Source organism: Lipotes vexillifer, unplaced genomic scaffold (genome assembly GCF_000442215.2).
Source record: "Lipotes vexillifer unplaced genomic scaffold, Lipotes_vexillifer_v1.1 scaffold230, whole genome shotgun sequence".
Taxonomy (NCBI): Eukaryota; Metazoa; Chordata; class Mammalia; order Artiodactyla; family Lipotidae; genus Lipotes; species Lipotes vexillifer.
In genome coordinates, this window is record NW_006775143.1 from 6,662,368 (window position 1) to 6,679,030 (window position 16,663).

Genomic DNA, 16,663 nt, shown 5'->3' on the forward strand with positions numbered 1-16,663 from the left:
GCTGAACAGACCAGGGAGGTACTACCCTTGCTTCCCGTAGGGGAAATGACAGATGACTCTACCCAACAGAGAGAATTTGTTTGCTGTGTTTGTTTTTCTTTTAAAGATTTATTTATTTATTTTATGAATATTTTTATTTTTATTTTTTTGGCTGCATCGGGTCTTAGTTGCAGCACGCGGGATCTTTGTTGAGGCATGAGGGATCTTTCGTCGTGGCATGCGGGCTCTTCATTGTGGTGCTTGGGCTTCTCTCCATTTGTGGCAGCGGGTTTTCTCTTCTCTAGTTGTGGCGCGCAGGCTCCAGAGCGCATGGGCTCTGTAGTTTGCGGCATGCAGGCTCTAGTGGAGGCGGCAACCTTAGCAGTTGTGGCGCGCGGACTTAGTTGCCCCGCAGCATGTGGGGTCTTAGTTCCCCGACCAGGAATCAAACCTGCGTCCCCCAGTGGCAGATTCTTTACCACTGGAGCACCAGGGAAGTCCCTGTTTGCTATATTTGATCACTGGAGCTATCATTTTGGGAGCAAAAGTCCAAATGACGTCAGAATGACATCTTCCTTGACGCAAAGGAAAGCTGCCGGTAAAAATCGATCAAGTGTAATTGACTTGAGAGAGGACCAGCACACACAACACAGGATGCTGTACATGTGTGCCCAAGAAATCAGCTTTTATCCCTTGTAACCTGAATGTGGCCCGGTTTTACACTTCCTTTTCAAAAATGTCGTGGAACGGTTTTTCCTGATGCCCTGTTCTCAGGGCCAACTGAGAGGGCACAGAGGAACTCTGGGCATTCTTGGGATGGTTTGTTAAATGGGGCCAACCTCTGGTTAAAAGAGAGCAAGGTCAGGTGGGTGTGCACCTCTGGGGAGGGCCGTGATTCTGTGCTCTGTGGGTTCAGCGTGTGGTTTTGTCCCGCAGATTCATCGCTCACGCTGCAGCAGATGGTAGGCGTCGGGCTAGGCTCCCTGGCTGTTGTGATTGTCCTCGCATTCCTCTCCTTCTCAGCAGTGTGGTATGTGCGACTGTAACTTTTGAGGAATGAGTGGAATGGAGGGAGGGTGGGGCTGGAGTCAGGAAGAACAGCTGGGATTGAGGAGGGTCAGAGGGGGAGTGCGGGAGGTTGTCCCAGGCTCAGCAGGTGAAAGGCATGGGTAACTCTGCACCTCAGGAAGGAGGGGCATGCCCTCCAGTCCCAGGAAGAGAGCAGGGTCAGTGATGGCGCCCTGACCACTCACAGAGTCGTGGCTCATCTCCTGTACCGCTTCCCATGCACACAGGGGTGCACTGCAGGAAAACCTAAGTGTCAGTGAACTCTCTTTTCCTCCGCCGTGTCTAGATTGCCAATGCTGCGTGAAGAGGATGCACTGCTGCTGGGGCAGATGTTATGACAGCTTCTCAGGTGTCTGCACAGAGGCCCCGTGTGTGCGTGGGCCTGCAATCCCATTCCTGGATTCAAGACGGTGACTATCTCTTTGGAATCCCCCAAAAGGAGGACACTCGGGAATTGTTGATGTCTTCCCTGCTACACGACCAGTTCTGTTCTCTGAACTTGAGAACCCTGATGTACAATGTAATATTGACCACAAGCTACAGGTCACATGGACTGGCCTGTGTTCTTCTCTGAGTGATGCCTGAGAGTCAGCTCCTCTAGGCACTGAGTGCAAGAGACTGTCTGCCTCTTCCTTTATAGCATCTCTGTCATGAATTCAGAATCCATTCTTTTACAATAAGTAATGAGATAGCCTTAAGTGTGGGCTAGAATTTGACTTTATGAAGGAGGTCATTGCAAAGGCTAGAGATCATTGACATAGGCAAATACGGTAAACACTTTAGAAGCCCTTTTCCGACAATTGGTTGACACACTAATTAGAAAGTATGCTAGCCTGGCCACTCCAGTAAGTTCCCTGCAATATCTGTTAGGCAGTGTTGCTTTGATACAGTTCCTTTTGTCTTACATGTATTCAAAAGCCATAGCCTTCATTCCAGTAAAAATATTGTGTTAAGTTAGACAGTTCTCTTCCACATGAATGTTTAGAACAGCCTTGGCAAATTTTTTTTTCACTGAACATTTCCTAAAAATGCTCTGTGCCTCCTTTTAGACTTGGGGGTGGTGTGGTAACAATGGGTTGCAACACTATGAAGCCCACGGCCAGAGTCCTGTGTTTACAGGGGAGGGGAACAATGCGGGCGACACGATCGTCCCTTTTGTCTACAGCGTCAGTAACTATGAGCGTTACTTTATCATGAACCATGTCCCGGGCCTACTGTCAATATGCCGAATTTACAGATGGAGTAGATTCGATTTGACTTTTAAAGCCCGAACCAGTGTTCTTGAACTTTTCTCCCTAAACAACGACGTAACTCCAAGGCTCAGCAAGGAACGAAGAAAGAAGGATGGAGGCTTGTGGCTTCTCTAAGTGACGGCGGCGTCCCCTCTGCCTTCTCCCTCCCTCTCCAGGCCTAGAGAATAGAAAGCATGGGGAGGGGTGTGGGGGGGAAAGTGATATTGCCCAACTCGGGGTGAAGCATATATGAACGTGGTCCTAGCATTGGGCAACACCACAGTCCTGAGGAAAAGGGACAGTCTTTCCCACATGGTGGGCTGGCGTGTTCTCCACCGGCTCACTGGGCACCGGTGAGGGACACATCTGAGCAGCCTGGGCTTGTAGGCAGATGAGGAGACATGAGCAATGATAGGAACACGTGGCAACTGTCTGTGAAGCTGCTCCCCCAGGGGGATCTGACCCAAAGCATATCCTCTCAACTGGGAAGAGTCAGAGAGAGGGAAGTGATACCCTGATGCTTGAGTTTTCAAGGCCAGCTGTCGGCCCTGGCCCCAGCCAGTACTGGGCAGTATTAGGAATAATTGTCCTTTGTCCTCTGAGGTGTGGTCTCAGACTACAACTTAGGATCAACATTTAGAACACTTCCCGCTCTCATTCAGGTGAACCGTAGAGTAGAACTCTCAATAGACTAATACAAATAGCTTCCGACTTTTATTTTTTATGTGCAACAATTCAAACTCATACAGTTTTCACAGCTCTTGAATTAAATTTGGAATCTTTACAAATGATTTGGTTAGTATTCGGTAGGGTCTCTGATGAGTAAGGATTTTCCTCCAAGCCTCCTCTAACCAAAGAGAGAATCTGAGTTTCTCCCCCTTATTATCATTTTTTACCAGCTCTGTAAATACCATATGTTTCTGTAGTCCCCCTAATTTCAAGTTCTAGAATTAACTGCCAAAGAAGCTACATTTATCCACATGGGAACTTAGCATAATTGTCATTGAAAGGGAGAAGTCCTATTTGCTTGGTGTCAAAAGTTTCTCGTTAAGAAAACTGACTAAATATGAAATAAAATGTACTTCTGGGTACAGTGCAGAAATGTAAAAGCAGTTCGTGAAAGAATACTGAAATAACAAAAACATAGATTTTGTCCCTTCCTCTAAATGTTCCAAACGACAGCACAGAGTTGCTCAGTGTTAATACTTAACAGAAGTAGGTGCTGAGCATTTGCAAGAAGGATGCGCCATTTTCCTGCAGTTCTTTTCTGATCATTTTCTCATGCACATGAAGGCAGCCTTAAGTTCTCTGAATTCGCCTGGTAGCTTAACCACAATACCGTCCCTTTTTTTCCCAAGTGGATTCCTGGTTAAGGGGGGGGAGAGCATCTCAGGAGACCAATAATGGGTCTTCCTAGAAGCATGCAGGGTCCTTCTGTTGAAGGACTGATCAGGTAGCATTCAGAGTTGGGTTATGAGTGCCACTAAATAAAGCTAGTAGTGATAGTGATGGAAGAAGCATCTTTTCCTTAGTAACTGTCTTGGGGACAGTGTGTAGAGGCGAGTGCCAAGATCCAGTCTTGAGCTCCCTTCTAGACTAGGAATCAAAACGGAGGGTTGCCCAGATATGGAGTAGATTGTTCCCTGGCTGAATTTTTTTTTTTTTTTTTTTTTTTGGTGCCCATAGTTTTTATTTATCTCCACCATACTTTTTGTTTATACATGTTCTTTCATTCCATCCTCACAGCAGTTCTGTGTGGTGGGAAGGTTAGGAGTTATCATTTTCCCATTTTAGAGTGGAGAGATGGGTTCAGACAGAGACGTAACTTCAATTGTGGGGCCAGATAGTCTGCCTGCAAGTCCAGTTCTCATTCCTGGGACCTGACAGGACATTTCGGTTCCTGGGAGAGCTAGGCCTTTATATTTCCGAAATATATATATATATATATATATATATAGGCATTGTTTTTACTATTATAGCACCTGTGTCTTTTTATACTTATCTTTTCACTGTGATATACCTTCTCCCATCACTTCTAGAAGGAGCCACAAGCAACCAAAATAGATGGAGGTTAACTAGGGGAAATAGGTAATAGTCCATCCATGACCCCAGACCTAAAATTGCAGCTGGGCCCTTAAGATTAAGACCAGAGCAAAAGTCATTACCTTGAAATTCCATAGTGGATTGGAATAAAGTTAGTATTTAAATTGGTTTTAAAGGAGGTAAAAAAGAATTCTCAAGGCTCCCTTTTTTTGCTAATCTCATATTCTGATTTCCTAACCCTTTAATTTTTCCATTCCCTTCATCAGAGAGAAAACCAGTGGGTAGTAGACGTCAATCAAATGGTGTTTTAAGGACCGTTTGCCTCCCACATCCATCGTTGGTTAAACTCAAGTGCCTGATTTTGGAGAGGAAAGTGCGTGTGGATTTTTCTGTGTCCGTTTGTGGGCAGGTGATGCAGTGAGGCAAATCAGTTTAAAAAAGTGTACGTCCATTGTTTCAGAAAGAGAGAGAATGAATGAGTCATTCTGGACGTGTGTGTGTATCCATATCCATACTTTTTTGGCATAACTCAAGGTTACCAAAATGGGGTCAAACTAGGCATGTGGTTTGTAACATGCATTGGACAGATTTTTCGTGTCAATCACGATGGCATTAAAAGTTGGCACCATAATTTATTTAACTAATACTCTGTTGAGTATTGTGCATTTAGAGTATTTCCAGATGTTTACTATTCTTATATATGTCTGTATAATTGTATGCAGTTATCACTTACGCTAAATTCCTAGACTTGAAGTTGTTGGAATGAAAACTATATACATTGTAGATTTACTACATATTGTCAGAAGAATCTCAGAAAGTTTATACCAGTTTATGCTCTCACCAGCAGGAAGCCTCAACATACCTGGGCATCGTTGATATTCTTAATCTTGATTAATCTGGTAGGTGAAAAATGACCTTTCAATGTTTTGTTTGCATTTCTCTGACTAATTTCCATGTTGATTGGTCATTGGTAATTCTGTTGTGGTGATATGCCTTTTTTCTAAGTAGTTGGCTTGTCTTATATTGATTTGAAAAAGTTCTTTTTATTATAGTAATTTTCACTTTTAGCTGTCACACGTGTTGTAAACAAATTTTCTACTTTATTATTTCCCCTTTGTGTAGTCAAATGTATTTTGCCTTTGGTACCATGCTTAGAAGGACCTTCCAATCTCAAGGTAATAACTATAATTCAGCAGTTAAAAAAAACATTTAAATCTTTAATCCATCTGAAACATTTTAGTATAAGGAGTGAGGTCGGGAGGGGTCTTTTTTTATTCTTGCTAAATGGTTTAGCCAGTTGTTCTATGAATATTCCTTGACTGTTATTTTTTTCCCCTCGTGATTTGACTCGTACACTGAATCATATACTAGAGTCTATTTCTGAACTTTCTCTTTTGTTCTGCTGATTTATTTCTGTGCCAATACCACCTGCTATAAGTTTAAAATAGGTTTTTTTTTTTTTTTTTAGTACCAACTGAAAGTAAGTTGCCACCCTTTTTCTGTTAATTCTCAGAGTATTCTCAGGTTTTATTATATATTTATTCATGTATACATATTTATTATACATAAACTAAAGAATTATTTGGTCAAGTTCCCCCCCAAATCTTCATATTTTTCTCGGGGATGTATTAAATAAAGAGTGCGCTTATCCCAGAACACAATACGTGTCTCCATTTAATGTTTGTCTGTGTTCCTGTCTAGCGTGTTCTAATTTTCAACTTACAAGGTTATTCATACTTATTTTTGGTTGTGTGTGTCTAGATATTTTACATCTGGTTATCCTGAACTCTTATGTCACTACCTCTGATCCTGCCCCTGAAAATGCATCCCACAGCCTCTTACTGCTGGCATTGTTAGAGTTCTCTTGCCCTGGCAATCTGCCTTTTTTGGGAAAAGTCACATCAAGATGGCTCCTCCAGCTCAGTTACTTTCCTGGGTAACTACTTGGCTCACAGAAACTCACAGACCCTTGCCATGCAAATGAGGGATTGCCTCACCATCACAGATCACTGCAGCCACAGACTTTAGTTTTCTTACCCATTAGACCCTTTGGCCTCCATCAGTGGAAGTGTAGCTTCTACTACATTCCAATGTGGTTCCCACATTTTTGTCCTGATGCTGACCTGACAGCCTCAGCTTCTTGACCCCTGGGTTTCTTATCATTGGAGTCAGGTACCAGGCCTCTGTGTCCTCTGAAGTTTTAGGGGACACAAAGTCTCTGAGTGGAAGTCCCCTTGAAGCTCCTCTTTCCTGACTTGCACTGAGGAAGGTCCCCTTACCTCCTACCGTCATGGTGGGGAATAGAAAATGCAGAGAATGCCAACAGCTTTCCCTAGAGAACTACTTTCTTTTGGCCTTTTCAATTTTAAACCCCTTTATATCTTGGGTATTGGGCTAAGGATCACAAGACCATTTGGAAATCCTTATTTTAGAATATGGGAGTGTTTGCAACCTATTATTTTCAATTTTTTGGAACTTTAGTTCAAACAAAAAGGGTCCAATTTGGGGCCAAATGATAGGAAAATACAGTTCACAGAAAAAGAAATGCAAATGGCTCGCAAACGTAAGAAAAGATGCTCAACCTTACTTTTAAGAAAAGTGCAAGTTAGTGAGGTATCATTTCTCACCCGTCAATGAGAAAGCCAGAGATTTAACAACACAGTCTCTTTTGAGGCTGTGGGGAAATAGGAACTCAAACGTTGTTAGTGAGAGTACAGAACGGTACAACCTTTATGGAAGGAAATCTGGCAATATTTACATTGCCTTTGTCTTTAACCCAGCAATCCACCTCTGGGACCTATCCTATGGATTCACCTGCACATGTTCCAAATGACACATGAACAGGGTTATTCATTATGACGTGGCTTATGATAACAAAAGCTTAGAAACAACCCAAATGCCTCTCAGGAGGAAACTAGTTACATGAACTATGATACTTCTATGTACACAATGGAATACCCTGAGTTGTAACAAAGGAATGAGGAAGGACTCTATGCATTGAAATGGGGAGATCTTTAAGCTGTATTGTTTTAATGAGGAAAACAAGATGGAGAGTAGTGTATATCGTACGCTATCTTTTATGTAAGAAAGAGAGGGAATGAGAATATTTATTCAATTTTACATAAAGAAACACAGGAATGATAGCAATGAGTTGATGTAAATGGTTACAAATGGAGCAAGGAAGAATGGGGTGGAGGTGGACAGGGTGAGAGTGAGCCTTTTAAGTGTTTATCTTCTTATTTTGTTTTGTTTTTAAACATGTAAGTATATTACTATCAAAAACATAAAAAAAAATTTCATAAGGAAAAAGTTCCATTTAATATCCTATTACACATGTGTCAAATAAAAATATGATGGGTACTGCTTAGTTTCCTTCTAAACCCAAGACACTTAGATTTGGATAAGTTTGGTTTAATTTTCCATCACAAAATTGGTGGGGCATCCAGTGCTGTCTTTGAAGATTTCTGAAAATTCCATGAGGGGGTAAAGGTGGATGTGTTATATTTCCATGATCAACTCTAGGGCCTACTTTATGCTTCCTATGAATTAATTTAGCAGATGGATCATCTCATCCTCCTATGTGGGGTCCCTGTTCCCGCCTGCATCGACTCACCTGTGGAACTCAGCTCCTTTTCATGATTTCCACCCAAAGTTTCACTAAGGACTTGGGGCGTTTAGATAACGTGAATGGAGAGTGTATTAGTTTCCTACTGATGCTGTAACAAATTGCCACACATTTGGTAGCTTTCAACCACACAAATTTATTATTTTACAGTTCTGGAAGTCGGAAGTTTGCTGTGAGTCTCACTGGTCTAAAGTCAAAGTGTTGGCTGAGCTGTGTTCCTTCTGGAAGCTCGAGGGAGAATCCATTTGTTTGCCGTTTCTAGCTTTTAGAGGCTGCCTATATTCCTTGACTGTGGCCTTTCCTTCATCTTCAAAGCCAACAGTGTGGCATCTTTGAATCTCTCTCTGACTCTGACTCTCCTGTCCACCCCTGCCCCCACTTCATTTATAGGAGATTACAGTGGGCCTCCCTGTATAATCCAGGATAATCTCCCATCTCAAGATCCTTAACTTAATCACATCTACAAAGTTCCTTTTACCATGGAAGATAACTTATCCACAGGCTCTGGGATTAATATGTGGACATTTTTCTGCCAATAACAAGAGAGTATTATATTTTAGATACTCAAATAATTAAAAGTGGATGTTAGTTATCTTTGTTCTTCGAAGTTTCCTTCCTTTCCCATCCCTTCCCATCTTCATTCTTTATCAAATCCCCTAAATTCCTGAAATGCAGAACAACTCATCTATGTCTTCCTTTTTTTTAACCAAAGTAATTTACCAAAGTAATTTTTTAAACAAGAGTAGTTTCCTCCTTAAAAATTCTGTTGCCAGCTGTTAACTTAAACTTTATATTTTTAAAATTTTTATATTTTGAAAATTTCCCAAAGTTTCTGAATGTTGAATGTACTTCAACTCAATGTACAGCACTTGTTTCACAGTGCTGATTCAGATTTCTTAAAAAATTTTTGTGAATCTTTGGTAATGTGATTTTGGGGGACAACTAGAAACTAGAAGATGAAATATTTGAGAGAGAATTATAGCAAAGGCTATATATGCTTTTTTTTTTTTTTTTTTTGCGGTACGCGGGCCTCTCACTGCTGTGGCCTCTCCCGTTGCGGAGCACAGGCTCCCGACGCGCAGGCTCAGCGGCCACGGGTCATGGGCCCAGCCGCTCCGCGGCATGTGGGATCTTCCCAAACCGGGGCACGAACCTGTGTCCCCTGCATCAGCAGGCGGACTCTCAACCACTGCGCCACCAGGGGAGCCCTATATATGCTTTTTTATTTCTTTATTGCTGCTTAACAACTTACCACAAACGTAATGGCTTAAACTAGTACACATTTATTATCCTCCAGTTTTTATGGGTCAGGAATCCAGGTTTGGTTTAGTTGGTTTCTCTGCTCAGGGTATCACAAGTCTGCTAGGGAGGTGTTGGCTAGGTTGCATCTTCATCAAGAAGCTCGACTGGGGAAGATTCCCCTTCCATGCTTATTCATATTGTTGGCAGAATCCATTTCCTTGTGGTCATATGGCTAAAGGGCCCAACTTTTTGCTGACTGTCAGCTGGAAGCTGTCCTCGGGTCCTAGATGTCAGTCATAGCTCGTAGAGGGCCATTTGTAGTTGTTTGCCAGGTGGGCTTCCTACACAGACAGCCCAATTCATCAAGTCAGCAAGGACAATCTCTGAACACAGGGAGGGCCCAGTTACTCTTTTTTTTTTTTTTTTTTTTTTTTTTTTTGCGGTCCGCGGGCCTCTCACTGTTGTGGCCTCTCCCGTTGCAGAGCACAGGCTCCGGACGCGCAGGCTCAGCGGCCATGGCTCACGGACCCAGCCGCTCCGCGGCATGTGGGATCTTCCTGGACCCGGGCACGAACCCGTGTCCCCTGCATCGGCAGGCGGACTCTCAACCACTGCACCACCAGGGAAGCCCCTAGTTCCTCTTTTAAAGGGCTTTCATCTGACTAAGTCAGGCCCACCCAGGATAATCTACCTTTAACTAACCAAAAATAAACTAATTTGGAACCTTAATTACATCTGCAAAAGCCCTTCACTTTTTCCATATTCTGTTGGTTAGAGCTAAGTCACACTCAAGGGGAAAAAATTATACAGGCTGTGGACACCAAGTGGCAGAGATTATGAGGGTCACCTCATAGAATTTTGCCTACCATAAGTTACTAAAGAAAAAAATCAATTATAGACTTTAAATTCTACCACAATTTTTCCTAGGCTCTTCTGACAGGGCTACTTAACTTTATAGCAAAAGCCTAGGAATACTTCTATTTTCTCTATGGAGAGGTACCAAGGCTGCCGGGAGTGGAAGTGACCAATGGCCAGAGGTTTCAGGAAGGTAACCGGGTCTGGAAGACTGCCGTCTCCCCTTGGACTGGATGCGTTCCCTTGAGTGAGACACAGAGATTTGGGGAAGGGAAAGAACACCATTTCCCTGGGTCCATGGGCATGTGTCCCATCTCCTAGCCTTTGGGTTAGTAGGATTCAGGATTTGTGAACTTGGCCTGCAAAAGTCTATTTCCGCCGAACTCTAGTGAGCCTAGTGTATGGCCTGTAGGGTGAGTTGTCCTATAGTCCCTATAAAGGGCCATCCTGAGTCTTGGTGGGCTGGGCTGGGCAGGGTAAGGCAATATTGACTAGGTTCAAGGCTTCCAGAGGGTGGTGAGAGCTCCAGGGACCAGCGCTGGAGAGCACAAAGGTCCTTCCCAGCCCCAAGACCCTCCATAACCAAGGACTTGGCAGTAGCTGTGTGCAGCTGAGAATGGCTGAGACTGAGGGTAAAGCACGTACAGTTCTTGCCACAAGTTATGATTCCTTCTGTCCAAGGGGCCTTCCAGTGAAGAGTGAACCTTAGAACCTGAAAGAGGGCTCAGCTCCAAGAACCAGAGGGAACTTGTGTTGTCTTGGGATGATCACTGTGAATTGAGGTCTCACAGAGATGAACACCAGATGATGCAGACACTGATGCTTTGCTGTGCTGGGATGGTCAGGGACAACCATGAGGTTCTCCACCATTCTGCTTTCTGGCCAAAGAGGGGCAGAGCCCAGGAAAGGGGAATTGTTATCACAAGACCTAGGAAGGGGCAGCAGATGGGCAGCGCATCTCTTGCACCAAACGAGGAAGACAGTGTCTTGGTCCTGGTCAGAGAGTATAAATGTCCATACTGTGTGTGGCCCTGTAAGGGATATGGTGCACGGGGCTGCCAGACTCAAGGACTCCAGTCTGTCTGCAGCTTGCTGCCAAGGGGACAAAACAGCTGAGTCTGACTTGACTGCCTGTGATCAGCATTCATGAGCATTTTTACTGGATTTCTTGTAGAAAATTAACACATAGCTATCTGGTCTGAATTTGTGCATCTGGAACAGCTCACTGGATTAGATGGAGGCTGAAGGAACTCCACAAGGGTAAAAGGACCAGCCCCCATACTGACCTCGTGAGACTGCATCTCAGTGTCCAGCTGTAACACACCCCTGGTGTCAACCCCTTTCCTCCACTTCCCCTCCTCTCTGCAGCCACTCCTCGGACTTCCTCTCCCTCAACCTGCAGGCTGCTGCTGCAGACCCCTGCAGACCTCTGTAAAGAGATCACTCAGATGGGGCTGGAGCTAGAATAGAGCTGGAACCTACACTGGAGATACAGCTGGGAGGGCACATGAGTTTCACTGTGAGCCAGGCATGGAAAGACCAAGGCTTGTCACTGGATGAGATAGAAGAAACAGAGACCTACTTCTGGACGGCAGGAGGCTGTCTGCTTTCCTGGAGGGGCACACAGTGCCGAACAGACTTGGGGAGTTGCCTGTGTGTCTCGGAGGGCTACCTATGTGCATTGGAGGGATACTTGTGTTTATTCTGCACTTGACCTGGGACTGTGGTCTGTATTGCACTCATAGCTTTCCAAGGCTGGCTGACCAGCACATCATCCTCAGCCTCTGCCTGCAAGTGAGTTGCCAACCGGCCCTTTATTGTCCACCCAGCTGTTGTCAGCTTCGTCACCCAGGTCACTGCCTTAATTCCTGGGCCTTCACCAGTTTCCCAAGAATAAATTGTTTGGACTACTTCTAGTCTGCTGCTGTGTATTAATTAGCCTGCATTTTTGGAAACTCTGATAAAGTTTCCAAACTGACTTACCTTTTTTTTGCTATATGACTCCTGCTTTGCATAATTGTTTGCTTCATCAACTGCCATGCTGCATTCTGGTAAAAACTGAAAGAAAAAGAAATCGTTAGAACTGAGCAATGGGGAAAACGACTTCTTATGAACCGATGCTTCCTGAGTGGAATGAGAGCCTGAGACTGGAGCCTGAAAGAGAGGCTTCACGGCTCTGCTGAACTTTTAAGCATTTCAACTGAGAAGCTCCAAAATCCTCTGATCTTAGTGAATTCCTATCTAATTCTGAAGAGATTCCCCAGGAACCCCACACTGAGGGTGGTGATAGGCCACTAGAATCATTTAAATCTGTGTTTATAAGATTTACAAGTATTTATAAGTATTCAGTATAAACTGAATACTTACAGTGAAAAGAAAGCTTTAAAAAAAAAAATCCATAGCACACCGGGATGAGATATGACACCCAGTGAAAGAATTCATAGCTTAAGTTACCCTGAGTTATACTGTGTTTTGGAAGTGCTCTGAGCTCAATACTTATGCCACGTACTCTAAGACCAAAGTACACAGATTTTTTTTATTATTATTATTCTCAGGAGTAAGCTTGCTGAATCACCACAGGCTTTTTGGTTTTTTAACTACCAGTTTGCTGAATGTCACTGTCCATTTGACTTGGAGTTGCTCTAGGTCCACCCTAGAGCCCACCTTTTGAGCCTGTCATTTGGCAAAGTGCATTATTGGTGGTCCTTCCTGCTAAGTATAGAGCTTGGTAGCAATTTCAAATTAGTGGGGAATGATTGATTATTAGGGAAGTGTGGGAATCAATGTCTAACGATTTGGGGAACCATTGTTTGCAATAAATATGATTAACAACGAAGGGAAGCCTCTTGCACTGTTGGTGGGAATGTAAATTAATGCAGCCACTATGGAGAACAGTATGGAGGTTCCTTAAAAAACTAAAAATAGAACTACCATATGACCCAGCAATCCCACTACTGGGCATATACCCTGAGAAAACCATAATTCAAAAAGACACACGCACCCCAGTATTCATTGCAGCACTATTAACAATTGCCAGGACATGAAAGCAACCTAAACATCTATCAATAGAGGAATGGATAAAGAAGTTGTGGTACATATATACAATGGAATATTCCTCAGCCATAAAAAGGAACTAAATTGGGTTATTTGTAGAGACGTGGATGGGCCTAGAGATTTAGTGAAGTAAGTCAGAAAGATAAAAACAAATATCGTATATTATCACACATATGTGGAATCTAGAAAAATGGTATAGGTGATATTATTTGCAAAGCAGAAATAGAGACACAGACGTAGAGGACAAACATATGAATACTAAGGGGGAAAGGGGCGGGTGGGATGAATTGGGAGAATGGGATTGACATATATAAACTATTGATGCTATGTATAAAATAGATAACTAATGAGAACCTACTGTATAGCTCAGGGAATTCTACTCAGTGCTCTGTGGTGACCTAAATGGGAAGGAAATCCAACAAAGAGGGGATATATGTACACGTATAGCTGATTCATTTTGCTGTACAGTAGAAACTAACACAACATTGTAAAGCAACCATACTCCAATAAAAATTAGTTTAAAAAAGAATAAAAGCTGTTTAAAATCAATTTAAAAAATGAGTTAATAGGCTTACTATATAGTAGTCTTACACATCAATAACAAAAACTGTAAGATCCTCTTGCAAGGGGAAAAGAATGATCAGACAGTTCACAAGTTCTGCTGTTATTTTTCTCTGGAAGTCACACCTGTATTTTAATTTTTCTTGCACCAGCAAAAATGAAGCAAGAAATGAAAAACATAACATGGGAGTAGGAAGCCAGGTGGACATCAGACAGCTGATCAAAATGTTCACTGTCCAAAGGCTAGGTGTGGTTTCCATCCTAGCTCACACAGCCTGTGTCTTCGACCTTTCTATTCCCAGATAACACTTTTTTCTTTTCTTGCCTAATACTGCTCTTCTCTAATTGATAGCTTCCAATGGATCATATCTGTCTGAGGCGTGTTTCTTAAACCCTGAGGAGGATTTGATGTGTATCCTCTATCTGGAATATAGCCAGGAAACTTCCCAGTACTCTTTCAAAGAAATGAGACTGGAAGTGTGAAATCTAGTCCCGTCCTGTTAGTTTAGCATTCATTGTGAGCAGACTGGACTCTTGCCCAGCTGAAAGAAGCTGACGTCGTCTGCTTTCATTTGACCCTGAATTTCCCCTCTGATTGAGACATCAGTCCAACCTTCATTTCACAACACCCAGCAAATATTTTACTGAATGCCTTCAGTGATGGAGTTTCTACACTACAAGCAGAATGACAAGCAGAAAGACAAGAGGGAAGGGGTGCAAAGAAGAAGAGGGGAGGGGGTAGCAAAGGTTACTCAGGTGGAGTTTGAGCTGGACCTTGAAGGATTAGGAGGGTTTTATCAGGCAGAGAAGACTAGGAGGGAAATTCCAGTAATGGAAGGGGGGAGGGGTATAAGAATATGAACAAAGGCAGGAAATTTCATGAAAAGACATTAAAGATCACAATAGAGGGATGGACCAACGTAAGAGAGACATTACCAGAGTAAAATGAAGGAGTTGATGGTGCACTGGATTGGCTGGGTGCTGGAGGGATGCAGGGAGGTACATATAGGAAGGGGAAGATATGCTTATTAAGCCTTTGAAAATAACATTTAGAAAGAACATCTGCTACACAATTTGTGACTCTAATGAGACTTCTTTCCCCCAAACATACTAGATATTCATTTAAATATACTTCTTCAAAGTAGTTACTTTGAAAAACTAAATAAACACTTATTCCAGTGGTGCTGTTAGTGTTTGAAAAATCTTTAGAAATCCCCTTTGGGAATTGCCTTCAGAATTTGTTTATGAGCTACCAAAGAACATCAAGCAGTTTTATTACCTCACGGTTTTCTGTCTCTGTTTCTCTACATACGGTGACAACATTATATATGCATATAAAACATGTATCATTAAAACTGAACTGAACCAACCTTTTTATTGTAGTATAGTTGATTTGCAATGTTGTGTTAATTTCTACTGTACAGCAAAGTGATTCAGTTACATATGCATTCTTTTTTAAAAAATTAATTTATTATATTTATTTTTGGCTGTGTTGGGTCTCCGTTGCTGCGCGGGGGCTTTCTCTAGTTGACGCGAAGGGGGGCTACTCTTCGTTGTGGTGCGCGGGCTTCTCATTGCAGTGGCTTCCATTGTTGTGGAGCACGAGCCCTAGGTGCGCGGGCGTCAGTAGTTGTGGCTCGCGGGCTCTAGAGCACAGGCTCAGTAGTTGTAGCGCACAGGCTTAGTTGCTCTGCGGCATGTGGGATCTTCCCGGACCAGGGCTCGAACCCGTGTCGCCTGCACTGGCAGGTGGATTCTTAACCACTGCTCCACCAGGGAAGCCCTATACATTCTTTTTTAATATTCTTTTATATTAAGGTTCATCACAGGATATTGAATATAGTTCCCTGTGCTATACAGTAGGACCTAGTTGTTGTTTACCATTGTATATATAAAATATTTTGCATCTGCTAACCCCAACTTCCCACTCCATCCCTCCTCCACCCTCCCTCCCCCTTGGCAACCACAAATCTGTTCTCTATGGACATTTCTTTTACAAGCTAGAACATGTGAGGGGACTTACCTGGCGGTCCAGGGGACATGGGTTCAGTCTCTGGTCGGGATCCCTCATGCCGCTTGGCATGGCCAAAAAACAAAAACAAAAACACTAGAACATGTGGCAAATGGCTTTTACCTATTTCCAAAAATTGAATACAATCTGAAAAAACATTTCACTTACGGACTCAGAACACCCCCAAAAAATGTGCTTCAGGCTCTGACAGCAATCTTCAAAGGGGGATTCCAGCAGTATTGAGCCTCCACAGAATTGAATTCATGTGGACCTCCACAAGTGACCTCCACAGGTGACTGTTGCCACAGGGACCTTGTCCCACGATTAGATACATTCTGGGGAATTTCTGTCATCGTGGCTGGACAGGTTGTCATATGACAGTTTATGGTCCATGTTGGCTTCCTATGCAGTCACTCATGATCAGAGGCCCCCTTCGCCAAGTCCCCCGTGAAGACTTTGCCAAACCTGGGAAGGGAAGGGTTTTCCTAAAACCATCGGACACTAAGACCACCTAACGGCAGAGTCTGAGGAGGACCGGACTTCAGCTCACTGTCCATTCAGGCTTCGTTTCACAAAAGCAGAGTCCTTTTGCAGAGGGAGGAAAGCCTTTCCGGTGACTGGAATGGGGAAATAGGCAGCGGTGTTACTCTAGGTACTGAATGCACTCTGGGGCAGACAGGACATGTCCTGTCCACAACCACATTCCAGGGCAATGTTCTGGATCCAGAAAGAATGCAAAGCTTAGAAACAGCTGAACAGTATTCCTGGAAGGTACACACCGCAAACAGGCAGCTGTGATTCCTCAATAAATTGCCCAAAGGGCATGAGTGTGTGTGTATGGTACATGGCTGCATGTGTGTGTTGTCTGTTGTATATGTGCACACCTGTGTTATTGTGTGATGCATGTGTGTATGGTATGTTCAGGTGGGGTGTGTATGGTACATGTGTGCATATGTGTGTTGTCTGTTGTGTGTGCACACGTGTGTATTGTGT

The 16,663-nt window shown here is 43.3% G+C and overlaps 1 protein-coding gene across 1 annotated transcript in view; it reads left to right on the forward strand.

The window, feature by feature from the left end:
* SUSD1 (sushi domain containing 1) overlaps positions 1-11,513 on the forward strand; it is a 135,065-nt gene extending 123,552 nt beyond the window's left edge. Inside the window, exons 16-17 of the mRNA XM_007449808.1 lie at positions 916-1,009; positions 11,447-11,513. Coding sequence (XP_007449870.1) covers positions 916-1,009; positions 11,447-11,513 — 161 coding nt within the window. The remainder of the gene's footprint in view (positions 1-915; positions 1,010-11,446) is intronic.
* The last annotated feature ends 5,150 nt before the right edge of the window (positions 11,514-16,663 follow it).